We start from the raw sequence: 18,211 nt of genomic DNA, 5'->3' as shown, positions 1-18,211 counted from the left end.
GGGTTTGCCTCTTCACTTATCAGTTCTTTTTAATCTTCTAATATGCAGTTATCTTTATAAAAATTCTACTAAATTAAGACTCTGTTTCTAAATATTTTGTGTGTATTTTTACCATTATAAGTGAGATCCATTTTTTCATTGTGATTTCTTGGTGGTTATTATAGGTAAGGATTTAGGGAAACAATATTTAAGATTATGTTTTTAAATCATGAGATTTTGATGAACTTTCAGTTCAAAGAAATAAAATTTTATAATTAAAAGGGTTTTTTTCTTTTTAAAGATAAATACAATCTTTATTTATTTTTAGAAAAAGGGGAAGGGAGGGAGAAAGAAAGGGAGAGAAACATCGATGTGAGATAAAAACATTGATTGACTGCCTCTCGCATGCGGCCCACAGATCCAGGCATGTGCTCTGACTGGGACTCAGACCAGTGACACTTCATTTTGTGGAATGACGCCCAACTGAGCCATACCTATCAGGGCTATAATTTTCTTTAGAGCTGACTTTTTGAGATACTTGGTTTGGACAAAAACTAAACATTCTGTTATAGGTTTTGAACATTGAACATTCTTAAGTAATGTGTAGAAAAAATGTTTTGAACATAGTTTAGGGGAAATGTAAATAAAAATAATGCTTTTGGTGACATATACAGCAATAGCAATATGTCTGTTTCATACAAATAATTTTGTACATCTAGAGCTCTAAGCTAATAAAAGAACTTTACATCTCTTAATAAATAGAAGCTTCTTATGTTGTGACTGAATAAAACTCAAAACATTAGCAAAATTTAAATAAGTAAAAGAAAATTCTTGTTTCAGTGACTTCCATCTTTACCTATTGTTAATAAAATTGAATTACTCTTTGTTCTGTCTATAGGTGGAAAACCATGAATTCCTTGTAAAGCCTTCATTTGATCCTAATCTGAGTGAATTAAGAGAAATAATGGATGATTTAGAAAAAAAGATGCAATCAACATTAATAAGTACAGCTAGAGATCTAGGTAAGAATGGGCTGTTGGAGGTTTGAATAATTCTTCTGTCTACATACTATCCACGGTGGTATGAGAATTACTTTCCTAGAAGACACAGTTTATTGTGCCAACTTCCTTGTTTATAGTGCCAGCCCTTTTTTCTACAGAATATAATTACAGACACAGTTGGACACACAGGGTACTTTACATTCAAAGTCTTGCCTGCTCTTCCAGACTCATGTCTTATTAACTCGCCCAAACCCCAGGATGCCTCCACATTTTGGTCAACAAATTACCCAGCAGGCCCTATCATGTCTTTTAAATAACACCTGTTTTAAATATCACCTTCTCTATAAGCCTAACTCTACTAGAAATAGTTCATTGAATTGGCTTTGGGGTTCCTGAGCACTTCATTAATACCAATTTTTTGAAATGTCTGCCTGCTCTACTAGATTAATTCCCTAACTACTCTCACACTATTCACACTGTTTTGTTCTAAATTTGTAAATCTCTTTGTTCTGAATGTCACTCACATGTATGCCAAATGAATAAATGAATCTTAGCATTTGAACTAGAAAGATTCCTCAGAGCAGTAATTCTTAAACTTTTGGAGAATCTGAGGAAAGTTATGGATCCTCTTTGGAGAAATACACCCATATCTTCATATTTTTAAATGGGCACAGAGTTTTCTATGGGGAGTCCATATATGGACTAGAGCATAGAATCAAGAATTTTTGCCTTTGAAATTTACCCTCCTCACGTCATAGCTCTCTACAGTCTCTTTGTTCCTAGTCAAGTGAGATCTGTCTCTCTTTAGTTGTTTGCTACTAACAACATGTGATAGCCATGCTTCAGCAAGTCAATTTGTAGATACTATCTGTCTTCTGGTTTGTGGTCAAAAGATCACACTGATGAATGAGATTATAAGGACAGGACAGACTTATAAAAGCTTGGTTGGTTGGGTATCAACCCACATGGCGAGAAGGCCGCCAGTTGGAGTCCCAGTCAAGGCACGTGCCTAGGTTGTGGCCCAGTCCCTGTTGGGGCACGTGTGAGAAGCAGCCAGTCGATGTTTCTTTCTCACATAGATACTTCTCTCTCCCTTCCCCTCTCTCTAAAAAGAAATAAATAAAATCTTTTTTTAAAAAACCTCAAAAATCTTTGTTGCATCAAGTCTAGCTGATCTATCTTTGCTTGTGTTATGAAGTTTCCTACATTTAACAAAAAATGCCCTAGTTTTTCTCAAGTTTCATGGTCAGAGTCTCAAATTTATGTTTGGAAAGTATATTTGTTCACTTTAATTTGCTCTGTGTACCCCGAGAAATGCTTTGGTTAACTAAAGAACCCTCACGCAGAACTCCAGGAGCGCAGGGACTAGAGCTTACTCGTTGTCATGCCCCTGCAACTAGAACAGTGCACGCTGCCCGCTGCCGGCGCTCTGTAGCCTTGGCTGGGTTTACCCAAAAAGTGCTTCCACATCAGAAGCTAACATTAATAATGGAATTAAAGGATTTTATAGATATACTTAATTCACATATTTTTTGAGTGAAGTAGGATTTGTATCTTAGGTAGTATTAATAATTTTCAGTATATTATCATGTAATACAAGTTTAGATTTCATTATTTTAAACGTTTATATGGAACAATGGCTGTTGATATCTATGACACACTTTTTCTTTTTTTCCTGATCATGAAGGTTTGGAGTCCGGCAAACAGATTAAACTCGATTCCAACTCACAGTTTGGATATTATTTTCGTGTAACGTGTAAGGAAGAAAAAGTCCTTCGTAACAATAAAAATTTCAGTACCGTAGATATCCAGAAGAATGGAGTTAAATTTACCAATAGGTTTGTAAGCCTGTATTATATTGTTAAGTCTTCAGTAGTTCCGTAGAACTAAATCACTCTCTGGGGAAATGTGAATGTTCTATAATACGAAAGTTTTGCTATATTTACTGTTAATTGAAATAAGGCATAAGGTAAGATTGAAGCTTTATTGTCTTACAAAAGGCTAGTCAGCTGTCTCAACACCACTTTTTAAATAATTACTCTTTTTTTCATTAACTGAAATGGCACTTCGTGTTTATTTTTAGGATTATTTTTTCACATTATCTGTTTTAATACTCTTTTGTCAATATGAAAAAGATTGTATTTCTTTTATATATATTTCCATATCATAGTTAGTTCCCATATCTCTGCTTTACTTATTTTTCACATTTGTTTTTTCTAAGAAAATTTTGCTGTCCTTTATCAAGTGGAAAAAAAAAGTTTTTCTGATATATCAAGTGGCTGTATAAATTAGTTTAGGGAGACATCTACCAACTGTAATGACAGCACTCATTAGATTATAGCTTTTTAAAAAATCATGCTCCATGTTAAAAAATACCTAACCAGTTTTGTTCTGCTTTTTTCCCCTTGCTGTTATCAGGAAGTTCCTGAGGCAAATTATTCATAGTTGGAGAAAAAATTATTTCAAAATAAATCTGTGACTTGGGTGAGGGAAGGCATTTATCCTTTCTCCTCTGTACTAGAATTTATTTAACAAGTATTTTGAGTGTTTGTTATGTGCAGTTATTATTCTAGCTGTTTGGACACCCCAGTGATGAAAATAGTCTGTTTAGTTTCTTCCTCATAACAGTTTTCTGAAATAAATAGGTTGGGTATATTTCTCTCAGATTTTAGATGAAGAAGCTGAAACGCAATTCCCCAGGATTAGATATCTAGAAATGCTAAATGCTCAAACCTAGATCTTCTATTGCCACGTTTAGTAACTGTTGTTTTTTTACCACACTATATCCCTGATTTAAGAAATATATATATTTTGGCTTAGAACTTAGGGGGTGCTGTAATCATCTTTAAATCACCCATTTGTTAGTTATAACATAAAAAAGATTGAACTGAATGATAACAGTGATTCCAAAAGTTGTGAAGAATTCATTTGTTGATTTTTTTCCCCCCAGCAGATTGAGTGCTTGCTTTGTATCCGACTCTGATCATATAATTTTCTTTCTTAAAATGTTCCAATTTCTGTCTGTCATCCAGAAAACTCTGGAATCTTTACTGTAACCCATACAGCCTGGCCTCTGCCCACCTCCACTTTTATCTCTTGCAGCACTTTCCTTCACACAGCGGCCTCATTTTTATAATGCCTTTGCCTCTTGCTTTTCTTTCTGTAAGTCTTTTTTGTTGTTGTTGTTCAATTACAGTTGTCCCATTTTCCTCCCCTTATTCTCCCCTGCCCTACCCCTGTAGTTCTTTTCACTGGCGCGTTTTGTAGCAGTCTCCTTGTGCTGCTGCTTGCCCGTGTACTGTTTGTAAGCTGTATGTGTATATTACGTCACTGGCTAATGAAGTTCACAATTGCCGTCTTGGTTTACTGGTGACCTTCTGATAAAGGACTTCCACCTCTTCTTCTTTTCAATGCCCCCTCCTCCTTTGTTTTTCATTTCAGTCCGTTCATTTTATATCAGTGAATAACTGCTTTTTCTTCACTTTATTCTCATCTTCTGCAATTATTTTTCAACCTTTGATTTTTCTTCTCTTTTTAAATTCTTCAATAAGATTTGGTTTTTGAAACACTCCTTACTTTGACAACTGTCAGTATCAAAAAACAATTACAGTATTGACAGAAACCGTGTGTGTTTTAAAAGGGAAGATGGCCTCTATCCTAAGTAAGGATGAAGACTTATTTCATTCAAATACTTTAGAAAGGTCACAGATCAGAATTTCACCCAGTGGAATAATTGTTAGGGGAAGAATTATGCTACTAGGCTATTGCAAATGACATAAATATTAATGCATTGAATTCCAACCACATTTTTCCCTAATGAGTTGCTCATTTTCTACTGATACTTCCATTTTAATTATTGTTTTGATGCTTTATAGGATGGATACTCTGGATAATTTTATAAAGTATGCATTATGTTTAGTAAATGTTTTCATTTTTAAAATAATATCATTGTCTTGATTTGCAGTGCTCTGACTTCTCTTAATGAAGAATATACCAAAAATAAAACTGAGTACGAGGAAGCCCAGAATGCCATTGTTAAAGAAATTATCAACATTTCTTCAGGTAAATTTAAATAGAGCCATTACATTTGGAATATGATCTGGTTTTTGGTAATAGAAAAATGTGAGGATGGTTGAAGAGTGGTCTTTTAAAAAGCTGTTACACTGTTAATTATGTTAGACTACCTACCAAATAATGCATGCTGTATTGTGGTAGGAAAAGTAACTGGAAATTACCTGGTACATAGAAAGATATGCTAGTGCATGCTAAGGAATGAGAATGCCCTGAAAAACAAAGATGTGCAAAAAAAGCACAAAACTTACTGTAGTTGTAACAAGGGAAAGAAACACCAAGGACTATTATCTATGAGCTCATGCTCTAGGTTATAGAAATAAATACCACTGAAAAGCAAATAGAAATTATACATGAGGCAAGCAAGCCCTTTTAAGTTCTGTGTGCCATTTATAGACTTTCAGAGTCCATTGTTGGAGGTGATTGTTTTATAATTAAAGGGACGGCATGACGTGGCACCATGGTATTTCCCTTAGCATGGGATGAATGGATATTTAGCACACACAGTGTAGATGGGGGTGTGTTAAGCTGGGAGGCTTTGCCTGTCATCATGCTGATATTGACTTTGCAACTTTTATTGTGCCTTGCAAAATTATATCAAAGAAATACTTAAACCAAGTTATCAAAGTTGGCATCACCGGTAATGGGACAAATGATATTATATGTGATGCAGAGGGAAGGACACAATATCACCTATATAATATTCTTGATAAAAACATTTAACATGTTTATCATAAGAAGAAAAAAATCAGGTAAATTTAGATTGTGGGACATTCTTTTTAAGGCCTGAACTATTTAAAAATGTTAGTGTCATGGAAACAAAAAAAGATCAGGATCTATTCTAGATTAAAGGAGATTTAAAGAGACAAGACAGTCAAATGCAGTAGATGACCCTTGATTAGATGAAGGATTAGGGGTTAGAGTTAGGGAATAGCTATAAAGTACACTATGGGGACAAATTGGCGAAGTTTAGTATGAGATAATATGGTATCAGTGGTGCATTTCTTGGATGTATATTACGATTAAGCAGGAGGATGTCTTTGTTCTCAGGATATGCATGCTGAATTATTTAGGGGTAAAAGTCATTTAAAAACCATGTGCATTTATAATTCTGTAAATTGTTTTACTATTATGAATTTTTATAGTAAATCAGAAACAAGGGTTTTAATACACTTTATATATTAGTTTGGAGATGAATGAGATTTGTAAAGATTATGTTTTTGCTTGGTGGTAACAGATAACTGTACCATGATAATCTAGATCAATTATTTTCCTTAGTTTAGATTGAATTTTTAAGAACCCTCTAAATGCTCTCTAGCCAAACTGTGATTCTTCCTCAGAAAAACTATTAATATTTATTAAGCACCTGGTAGGTTAAAGCTACTAGATTTTAGTATTTTTAAATTGAAGGTTTTGTATTTGGAGTCACCTGGAATTTAAACAAAGCCTCTTCTTGGTCTAACGTATACATTTTAAACTATCTTTAGTTAAAAATATAGTGAATCAGCCTTGGCTCAGTGGATTGAGTGCCAGCCTGCAAACCGAAAGGTTTCAGTTCGATTCCCAGTCAGGACACATGCCCAGATTGCAGGCCCAGTCCCCTGTTGGGGGCGTGTGAAAGGCAACCGGTCAAATGTATCTTTCACACATTGATGTTTCTCTCCCTATCTTTCTCCCTCCCTTCCTCTCTCTCTAAAAGTAAATAAATAAAATCTTTAAAAAAATATATATATATAGTAGATCATTTTTCTATCTTGCAATTAAAGCAGAAAAGGATAACATTGTTAAGGGGATTGACTGTGGGAGTGGAGAGTAGGGGGTAGGGGTGAGCAGTGGGGAAAAAGGCAGTACAACTGTAAACGAACAACCATAAAAAAATAATATTGTTAAGAGCCAGATGAATTGAGAAACTGAATGTGGACTCTTCAGTAAGTAGCTTTTGGTTTTCTTTTTTATTATAGACCTATTCTTATCGATACGTTAGAAGTTTTATGAGTTTTAAAATAATTATAGTAAGTACTTCACTAATGTTTAAGTAATTCTCACAGGTTCCTATTTGCTGCATGATAAGGTACGGTGAACTCTCTTCTTTTTTTTTTTCTTTTTTTAATGGTAAAACAAAGTTAAGAGAATTATTTGTATTTGGCCATTTCTGTTAATTTTTTCAAAACATTTTATTACTTTTATGGGGAACAAGGGAATCAAAGATGAGTCAAATTTTCTGCCATTTGAATAGTCATAATTTTGTGTTCTTCTAAAATTGAACATTATTCCCTTGACTGTCCCTTGAAGCTTTTGACATATTGATGTCTGTGTGACAGTTCTATAGAACATGTGGGTCTATTATGCCCATCCCTTCAACCTGTTAAAATTTTAGAATCTGTTCTGTTCTTGACTATTGTTATGGCCTCCACATATCTCAGGAACTTTTTAATGTACATAATATTGAATAGCTTTTATGTTTGTCTTTTTTTTCATTTTATATATTAAGATTTTAGTCTATGGAATAAAAATAATTCTGAGGAAATACTGAAAAGTTTCAACCCAGGCATCCCTGTCATAAAAACTTAGGTCATATCTACGTTATGGACCCCATAAACATAAAACATGGTTTTCGATCTGCTTTTATTTATAAAGAAAAGTTCTTGAAGCTTATCTGTGTCAGGTTGGTGTTCAGTATCAAACAAGAACTGTTAAATAGAAGCAGAGTTTTACTTACAAGTTCTCAAAAGGCAAATCGTATTTTATCAAATATTTGAGTGAAGCAAGAAACATACCTACTGTAACTGCCAGTTGATTAGCTTCTTTAATGCTGTAGCAAAGGAGAATCTTGTTGAAAGTATTTTAAGTGACAGTAATGGGTCTGAATTTATGCTAAAATTAAACATGTGATATTGATGGGAAAAAATTCTGAAATAAAATTACGGTCTTAACATGCACGGGCCTTGGTGGTCACATTGTGTCTTTTACTTGGTGTTTGTATGTTTTTTATAATAATTGTGAAATGCCATTTTGGTTTCTGACTCTTAAGTTTTAGAAAATAGTGCGCCTTAAAATTGTAGGTGTGCCTCAAATATTATTGTACCCTACTTTTATATCCTTATCAATAAATTAGGATAACATTTCCATATTAGGTTTTTAAAAAATTTACCTCATTTATTTTTAAGCATCTGTGTGCTTTTCCCCCCTAACCTTTTTTTTTTTAAATTGTATTTATTTAGAGAGAAGGGAAAGGAGGGAGATAAAGAGGGAGAGAAACATCAACCAGTAGGCTGGTTGCCTTTTGCATACGCCTCAACCAGGGATGGGCCCCCATAACCCAGGCATGTGCCCTGACTGGGAATCGAACCAGCTACCCATCACATTGCAGGATGACACTTAACCAACTGAGCCACGCTGGTCAGGGCATCAGCTGTGTGCTTTCATATTTTACGGGATTTTGGTGGGTGGTGGGGGCATCGTATTCTTAAGACATGGCAACACATTTTAACCTCATGTGGAGTTTTAGGTGTTATTTTCAAGTTTAGTTGTGGCAAACTTCTATTAACTTTTAAAAATTACATGAATTAGGAAATAGAGTTTGAATTCCCAAACGGAGAAGTTAAATTTATTCTTAGAGCTGCTTATATGTATGTTTTTATTATTCATTATTCCTTTTCACATTTTATTTTTTTATATAGGCTATGTAGAACCAATGCAGACACTCAATGATGTGTTAGCTCAGTTAGATGCTGTTGTCAGCTTTGCTCATGTGTCAAATGGAGCTCCTGTTCCATATGTACGACCGGTCATTTTGGAGAAAGGACATGGAAGAATTATTTTGAAAGCATCCAGACATGCTTGTGTTGAAGTTCAAGATGAAGTTGCATTTATTCCCAATGATGTTCACTTTGAAAAGGATAAACAGATGTTCCACATCATTACTGGTATAAAACCTAACTTATGGGTTATTTTGGGTAATGTTTCCTTTTTTAATGTTGGAGTGGAAATATGATTAAAATTGAAGAAAATTCTAGTTCTTGACATTAGAAAAAGAACATGTTATTCATATTAACAAGTAATATATTCATTTGGGTGAGAGGGAAGATTTGGAAGAGGTGGGAAAAGCCTTATGACAGAAAATTGTATTTATATGAAATTTCTGTTCCAGGGAATCAGGGTATTTGAAAATGAACATATCTCTTCCTCTTCAAAGCTTACCTTTGTGCCAGACCTTTCAAAAGAGGTCATTTAAGATCAAGCATAATTGGCTGCTGGAATGACCTCAGTTTAGGGTCACCATTCTTTTAAAGACATGGCACTATATTCATGTGAAACTCAAAAAAAAAACCAAAAAAAGGTAGACATGCTGATAGTCTAACGTAGCGTGTCTCAGACTAAAGAATTTTTGAGAGAGCTTAACCTGATTCCAAAAGACAAAGGAGAGGGAGTTCGGAGTCTTTGGGCAAATATATTCTATTTCCCCAGATGGATTTTCAAGTTGTTTATATAATCTAACCCAGACATGAAAATCGTACATTTTCCAGAAGTACGGTCATGTCTTAGGGCTTCAGTGTAGATTTTAAGTGGTTTGAAGAATTTGACCATACTGATCCATTCACACTAATAGCCCATTTATTAATGAGTTACACAGTTTAGTCAGTTAGGCCTGTACCACTTTACTGGATGTCATAAAATTATTATGCAGGCAGCTCTGTGAGCTGTGGGAAAATGTCTGGTCTTTCTAGGCTATAGCTGAGTTATAGGTCAGGTATGTTTTTTATGGGTCCTTTCTATGAAGGGAGCAGTATATGTCTGTCTGAAGAGAAAATAGTCATTCTTAAGGGAGTAGTATTGCCAGCAACTTTGGCCACGACTTTGGGCAGCTTATGGTTCTGCTTCTTTTGTGTCATATCACATTACTTAGGTGATTAGTCACCAATGTGTAATTTAGGACTAACAGTCAATTCATTAGAAGTAAATTAATAATTTTGCTTTTTGATATAATTTGTTTTATAGGCCCCAATATGGGAGGTAAATCAACATATATTCGCCAAACTGGGGTGATAGTTCTCATGGCCCAAATTGGGTGTTTTGTGCCATGCGAGTCCGCAGAAGTGTCCATTGTGGACTGTGTTTTGGCTCGCGTAGGGGCTGGTGACAGCCAATTGAAAGGAGTCTCCACCTTCATGGCTGAAATGTTAGAAACTGCTTCTATTCTCAGGTGAGTGCATTTCCCGGCCCCCTGAAAATGGAAATGAATGTTCCTGTCCTCTGAGAGGTACATTTGTAGATTAATGTACAAAACACCTGAGAACTTTCATCTAGTGTAATAGTTGTGGACTTTGTGTACTTTATATTATCTTAAAAAGGTGATTGGTGATAGTTGTGGAAAACTGTGATTTTTAAAGTTGTCTTAAGATTTCTAATAGTTGTTGACCTTATATTCCCCCACAACCATGCTTTTGCCTGCGCTGTTCATATTACTTAGAATGGTCTCTTCTTCCTTCTTGCCCTTCACTCAAGTCCTTTCCCATCTTTACAGGCCCTAAGGACAAATTCTACTTCTACAATGATTTTTTGTTTTTTTGGTCACAGGAACATGAATGAGGTTATGTGTGTCAGTGAACTCTCTCCCATGTCTGAAATTTATTAGGCTTTTATTTTAAAGGTTACTGAAATCTCTTGTTTTTAGTAATTATGGGTTGATTATTATTTGTTCAGTATAGTAGTCAACAAGCTAATATTCAAAACTTACAGATTAAAGAAATAAGCAAAAGATAATCAATGACAGTTCACAGAAAAATAAATAAATGACCAATAAGTATATGAAGAACTGTCAGATTTCCTAATTAAAAAAAAAAAATTTCCCTTTCGTACATTTAGTTAAGTATTGCACACAAATACTCATGACCACCAGCTGTGTAGCCCAGTGATCTTATCATTATACGCTTGTCCCATCTTTGTGTAGTGGTATAGTTTTTTTTTTAGTCTTGGCTGATTTGATTTATTCACCATTTGTTTCCTCTTCCATCAGTTGTTCCTTGTTCATGTCCATGCCTATTTTTATCTCCTGAAGTTTTAGTGCTTTTTATTGACTTTGTTGTAATTTTAACATAGTAAAATAATGAATCTGTTATGTTTGTGACACATTTTTTCTATTATATTATCTTAATTTTGTTTTTTGCATTATTATTTTTGAGAAATTTTCATGTAATTGTGTTCCAGGTCCGCAACCAAAGATTCTTTAATAATCATAGATGAATTGGGAAGAGGAACCTCTACCTATGATGGATTTGGGTTAGCATGGGCTATATCAGAGTACATTGCAACAAAAATTGGTGCTTTTTGCATGTTTGCAACCCATTTTCATGAACTTACTGCCTTGGCAAGTCAGATACCAACTGTTAATAATCTACATGTCACAGCACTAACTACTGAAGAAACCTTAACTATGCTCTATCAGGTGAAGAAAGGTGAGTCTACACCACTGGTGTACTGTGAATTCAGAGAGTGACAGCGGGGAAACTTCCCACCCTTGAAATCACCAGCAGTTTGCTCCAGTCTGAATTAGTATGAATTATTGATGTTTTTACAGAACGCATTTGTCTCTCAATTCACAGCCTGGGGGCAGCGATGTGGTATCTTATCTCTATTTCTGTGTCTTTGTAGTAGGACTGCTCATTCTAAAACAATCACAGAAAGAATAATTTATACTCTTGAACGTATTCACAGATGAATTTTATACCCTCTCCCACAGCCATATCTTTTCTTACCAGATTAGCTATTAGATAGCAAAATAGGCTCTGACATTCCAAGACTCTAGTTGTTACTGTTTAATAAACTGTTATAATTATCTGATTATGTTAGTGGTGTGTTACATAAACAGGTTCATTTGAACTTGTTTATCTTCTTTTTCTTAGATGAGTCACTGTAACATTTCATATAATAATGGCTTGGTGATAATGAACTCCTTTAGCTTTATCTTGTCTGGGAAGCATTTTTATCTGCCCTTCCATTCTAAACGATAGCTTTGCTGGATAGAGTAATCTTGGATGGAGGCCCTTGCTTTTCATGACTTTGAATACTTCTTTCCAGCCCCTTGCCTGTAAGATTTCTTTAGAGAAATCAGCTGATTGTCTTATGGGAACCCTTTTGTAGGCAATTCTCTTTTCCCTTGCTGCTTTTAAGATTCTCTCCTTATCTGTAACCTTGGGTAACTTAATTTTGATATGTCTTGGGTAATTTAATTTTGGTGTATTCCTCTTTGGGTTCAACTTTTTGGGACTCTCTGAGCTTCCCGAACTTACATTTCCTTCCAGATAGAGGAAGTTTCCTTTGATTATTTCTAATAAGTTTTCAGTTTCTTGCTCTTCCTCTTTTCTTTCTGGCACTCTTATGATTTGGATTTTGGGATGTTTAAAGTTGTCCCAGAGGTTGCCACGCCTCTCCTCATGTTTTTTGAATTCTTGTTTCTTCATTCTGTTCTGGTTCAATGTTTACTTCTTCCTTCTGTTCCAAATCATTGATTTGAGTCCCAGTTTCCTTCCCTTCACTCATAGTTCCCTGTATATTTTGCTTTATTTCATTTTGTATAGCCTTCACTTCTTCCTTTATTTTTTTGGCCATACTCAGTCATTTCTGTGAGCATCCTGATTATCAGTATTTTGAACTGCACATCTGATAGGTTGGCTATCTACTTGTCACTTAGTTGTTTTTCTGGAGTTTCGATCTGTTCTTTTATTTGGGCCATATTTCTGTCTTGGCACGCCTGTAACATTGTAAAGAGCCTTAGGAATTCTCCAGGGTGGGGCAACCCACTTCTTTGCCTTGTGGAGCTGTATTTGGGGGAGGAGTCAGAGAGGGAACAATGCTAGGTGCTGGTCTCTTGCCCCGATTTCAAGATACCAGCAGTTTCTCCGACTGCTACAACCCCTACAGGTTTTTACAGCCAGAGGTACGGAGGCTTTATCTTGCCACAGTGGGAACCCTGGGTTGCACGACCTGTCTCACTCCCCAGTTGTTCCTCTTGGTTTATCCGCACGCGAATGTGAGCCCTGTCAGTTTATCAGCTGCCACCTTGCTGTGTGTCCTCTCCACCCTGCACCAGCCTGCCCTCCTGCCAGTCTAGATCAATGTTTCTTCTTTAACTCCTTGATTGCCACACTTCCATAGAGTTCATGGTTGTTTTTTGTTTTTAAATTGGTTGTTTCTTTCTTTTGGTTGTGTGAGGAGGCAAAGCATATCTACCTATGCCTCCATCTTGGCCAGAACTCTGCACCAGCATTTTATCCTTTCAGAAAAGTTTTGTCTTTTGTGGATCTGGCATCAAATCAAATTGATAAGACTAATGTACTCTAAAGTTTTTATTAAACATTTCACCAATCATCAGAATAACTTGTTCAGATGGCTTTCTCATTTTCCATGAACAGGTTTTTCTGTATCAATTTGTTGTACATAAATGAGACACTATTTTTGTTTCCTTTATCCTTTGTTTTTTTTAATGGTTCAGTAGGAATTCTTTTTGAGTTACTGTGTTTGTATTATTATTATTATTATTATTATTGACATAAACTATAGATACTTTTAGTTGGACCTGGCATTTAGCATAAAGTTGAGGTTTTGCTTTTAAATGATTGTGTTTTATGTGATAATAGAAATGGGTTCAAAATATTTTAAAAGACCAGATGAGGTGCAGAGAAGATAGGAGTAAGTTTGTCCTTCATTGTGGACAGATGTTTATGAAACTGTTTTTTTATTTGTTTCTCTTAGTTGTGCAAAGTGTCCAGCTCAAGAATGCATGGGATATAAAATTAGGTCCCTCAACAATTTACAGTTGATACATAATTGTGGGGAAAATGGAAGCTCCATAACTGTGAGGATTTCTTGGATTAAACATTTGGAAGGAATATCTTGAGTCAGTGTATTTTCTGCACAAATGAAGATGAATATCATCTTGCTAGTCTATAAATTTACTAGTGATTTGGGTCAAAATATTTCATTGTCATTTGTTTGTAGTGGTTTAGAATCAGAATGAGATTATGTAAGAATGGTAAATAACTTCGAAGAAAAGTATTGCAAATATTCAAATTTATTTATCCAACCAGTTTTCTGGAGTCAGCATCTCTAGAAAATAATGTAGGCAGATTCAGAGGATAGACCATTCACTAATAATAAGTCAGTATATTTTGAATTAAATGTACCTCTTAACTAGTGACACTTTTCCATTTATTTATTTTCCTTAGTACTTTAACTCTTCCCTTATGAAATGGAGAAAACCTCAAGAGAGAGTTGATTAACATCTCTTCAGACTCAGATATTTGCCTAGGCCTTTGAGGATTATGTCAAGCCTTTTCTCTGCTATTTTTATTTTTCTACTATATTTGTCAAGGATAAAATATAACTGTGCCAAGTCATAATCACTTTTTACTGAAGGCTTAATTAAAATTCATTTCTCGAAGTTACTCTGAAACATTTAGCTACTGTGTTTGAACTAATACAAAATAGAGTTTTCCAATGACAAGGTAAGAAGGGTAAGTTCCATTTACATAAATTGCTGTCTCTTCCTACCCTGCCTCTCACCCACCGCCCCCACCTGTAATTTCTTCTAGGCGTCTGTGATCAGAGTTTTGGGATTCACGTTGCAGAGCTTGCTAATTTTCCCAGACATGTAATAGAATGTGCTAAGCAAAAAGCCACGGAGCTGGAGGAGTTTCAGGATATCAGAGAATCACAGGAAAATGATGACATGGAACCAGCAGCAAAGAGGTGCCATTTGGAAAGAGAGGTCTGTCAGATTGATTCTGTAGTTATTTAACCTCTGTATTGTTATGCATATCAGGTCACGAAGATGAGTTTTTTCCCCTATGCTTCTAAGGTTTACTTACTGATTGTTCATTTTATTGGAGTTCACGTAACATTTCTTTGCATGGCAAGGAATTCATCTGTATTTTTTGATTTCTGCACTAAGTAGACATCTGCATGATTAAAAGATAGCATTTCAAGTACCAGATTTTAAAAGTAGGAGGATAGGGCTAGTAGTCTAGGTTTAAAGTAAGTAATTCAGAGGAGTTAATAGGTGTTCAGGCAAATCTTTGATTACTTCATAAATGAATAGATTAAGTCCAGGTAAGTCTCATATTTACTCAGTGCTTAGTTAAGATGATACCAAAGAAATAAAAACAGTTTCTGTCCACCAGTTGTTTAGAATGTAATTGGAGAGATAAAAATAATAAAAATGTTATGGTCATAGAGAATAAAGTGGCATGTGGCCAGTGTTCACTCCAGAAAGCTCTTTGTGGGCAGGGTGTTTCTGTTCTCATGGGAGAAATGGGCCCTCTTTGAGGGATGGGTGAAAATTAGAGGTTCACACAGAAAGGTACAAGGCTATGCCCAATGTACTTTTAAAAAATTACAGGACTTAATAATAGTGAAAATAAGAGAATCTTAATTCACTGCTGGGGTCTGGCAGCATTTACTGTGTGGCATGCATTGTGACAAATTTTTACTTGTCACATTTTTAGCTTTTATCCGTGAATTTTGTGTTCTTGAAGGATGGCTGATTGTTATAGTAATCTATTATGTATATGCTTTTTGAGCTTAAAAGTATGATTTTATCCGTTGCACCTACATAGGCAGGAGAAATGTGTTGTAACTTGTTAATGGCTTTAAGTATGAAGGCTGCCCTCCTGAATATGAAGTGGGCTGGTGTCGGCACCGCCGCTGTCCGTGCTCTGGGATTAGGTGGGCTTTCATGTAACCCCTGGTTTCCGACTGGAACAGGAGTCATCTACTTTTGATAATACTAATTACAATGTATTTTGAAAATGTTTTATGCTAAGGGAGACAAAAGTGCACTTGTTTAATAGAAAAGTATTTTTTCTTTCGTCTCATTTCAATATCTACCTTTCTTTTACCTTCAGGGTACTTATTAGCATCTAGTTCCCTGTGTGAAATGCAGACCTGCTTCATAGACAATAATAAACATTTACGCAGTGCTTATTACCCTTTGCCAGGCACTGCGCTTTACACATACTGACTCTTAATTCTCAGAACAGCCCTGTGAGGTTGGTGTATTCTCGTTTTATGGATGAGGAATATGGGTAAAGAATTTGCCCACAGGTCACATGGCAAGTAATAAGCATTCTTTAGAATGGTAATAACTGGGCATTAAAATAAATTTTAAAAGAAATATCCTGTGTATGAGTATTAAATTTTTAGTTACTGTTTCTGCCTTATAATATTTGTAAATCTTGAGTTCTTTTTCTCCCAGAAGACTTCGTTTTTTTAATATATATATGTATGTATATAATATATATATTATATATACATTTTTATATATGTGTATATATATTTATATATGTGTGTGTATATATATGTATTTATATTTTTTATATATATATATATGGAGGAATTTGGGAACTACTAAAGTATCCAGCACCGTTTTCATTAGCAGTTGAACATATATTTGTGAATATCCTTTTAATGTCTTGCTGTAAAGAAATATGGTCAACTAAGGGCTTTGCTATGCAGTTCACCCTTGAACAACAGGAGTTTGAATTTGCACAGGTGCACTTATATGTGCATTTTTTTTTAATGAATACTTTAGATAGCCGACTGGTTGACCAGAAGCCTTACTGATAAAATAAACAGTCAATTAACACATTTTTCTATTATATATAATATTCTATATTCCTAAAATAAAGTTTTGGGGGAGTCAGAAGTTATACGCAGATTTGCAACTGCCTGGGGTGGTCAGGACTCCTAACCCCTGTTTTGTTGAAGGGTCAACTGTATATTCTAGACGGTGCACACTTAAAATTTAAAGAACGTTCTTTAAATGTTGAGTGGTGTGTTTACATGGAAATTTAATTAAACAATTCATTATTATTGTGACTTTTAGAAAAGACATTTTAAAGACTAAAGAAACTTTCACATGTTTTTCAGCAAGGTGAAAAGATTATTCAAGAGTTTCTATCCAAGGTGAAGCAAATGCCCTTTACCGAAATGTCGGGAGAAAACATCACAATGAAGTTAAAACAGCTGAAAGCAGAGGTGGTTGCGAAGAATAATGGGTTTGTAAATGAAATCATTTCACGAATAAAGGTTACTACGTGAGAAAATCCCACTGATGGGATGAAGATAATATGGATAAGCTATTGTCTGTAATGCTTTTGTATTGTTTTATATTAACCTTTTTTCCATAGTGATGGCAAACGATGCCTATGGGGTATCAACTTAATAAAATATTTAGTGATACTTTGCTCTACCTGAGTACATTTTCAAAGACCTTAATTTTGAAAAATGATAGACATAACTCAGGAATACTTCAATGGACATGGGCAATAATAGTAGGCAGTATGTTGAATTTTATAAATAAAATCATGTAGTTTGTGGAATTTGATACACATTGTATTTCTTGTAGTAGGACCTCAACATATATTCGTTCCCAAATGGTATGGAAGAAATAAGTAACCGAGAGACTTTGTGACGTGAAGGGTCTTAAAACTAGAAGAAATCATGGAAGTCATTTCCAGTGGTTTCCCCAGAGTGTCCCTGTGTTGGCAACCAGGTCGGCTGCATACACATTAGCCAAGGAGCTTACAGTCCGCAGGCCTAGAGTGATCCTCCACCCTGTCTGCATTCTCCCACCCAGTCCCTGGGGAGACTTAGAAATCTGGATTTTAACAAAAGCTTCCCTATTGGGAACCCTGACTTAGTCTCCTTGTGTTTTACAGGAGGGAGATGGAGAGGTTAAAAGTCAGTGACCGGCCTTGTTGAATATGGAGGGGAAAGAGCAGTCTTCCCATAAGCGGTGATAGGGTAATGGCTCTCTCACGGGGATAAAATGGAATTGGATCCCTACTCCATATCATACGTAAAGGTTAACTCAGTGAATTTTTGACCCAAATGTACCAGGCAAAACTACCAAGCTTTTAGTAGTTAATTTCTATTGGAAATAATACAGGGAAATATTTTTACAACCTCAACTTTGGAAGAGATTTAAGTCACAAACACCATAAATTTGGACACACTTAGCTATATTGAAATTCAGAACTTTTCCTCATTAAAAGACATCACAAAGTGAAAAAGACTATAATGGGAGAATATATTGATACCACATAAAATATCAAAGGATTTAGCCTTGGCTAGTGTGGCCCAGGGGATCGTGAGCCGACCTG

The 18,211-nt window shown here is 35.2% G+C and overlaps 1 protein-coding gene across 1 annotated transcript in view; it reads left to right on the top strand.

The window, feature by feature from the left end:
* Nucleotides 1–17,525, top strand: part of MSH2 (mutS homolog 2) — a 62,715-nt gene extending 45,190 nt beyond the window's left edge. Inside the window, exons 9-16 of the mRNA XM_054566868.1 lie at nucleotides 878–1,001; nucleotides 2,668–2,818; nucleotides 4,945–5,042; nucleotides 8,732–8,977; nucleotides 10,050–10,254; nucleotides 11,259–11,506; nucleotides 14,642–14,817; nucleotides 16,977–17,525. Of these exons, the coding sequence (XP_054422843.1) occupies nucleotides 878–1,001; nucleotides 2,668–2,818; nucleotides 4,945–5,042; nucleotides 8,732–8,977; nucleotides 10,050–10,254; nucleotides 11,259–11,506; nucleotides 14,642–14,817; nucleotides 16,977–17,147 (1,419 nt within the window). The 3' untranslated portion in view covers nucleotides 17,148–17,525. The remainder of the gene's footprint in view (nucleotides 1–877; nucleotides 1,002–2,667; nucleotides 2,819–4,944; nucleotides 5,043–8,731; nucleotides 8,978–10,049; nucleotides 10,255–11,258; nucleotides 11,507–14,641; nucleotides 14,818–16,976) is intronic.
* Nucleotides 17,526–18,211: the final 686 nt, after the last annotated feature.

The sequence above is a fragment of the Pteronotus mesoamericanus genome, unplaced genomic scaffold, assembly GCF_021234165.1.
Source record: "Pteronotus mesoamericanus isolate MK-2021 breed Mesoamerican mustached bat unplaced genomic scaffold, CSHL_Meso_final contig_101, whole genome shotgun sequence".
NCBI lineage: Eukaryota > Metazoa > Chordata > Mammalia > Chiroptera > Mormoopidae > Pteronotus > Pteronotus mesoamericanus.
Note: the sequence above shows the minus strand (reverse complement) of the source record. Positions and strands in the feature narration are given on the sequence as shown.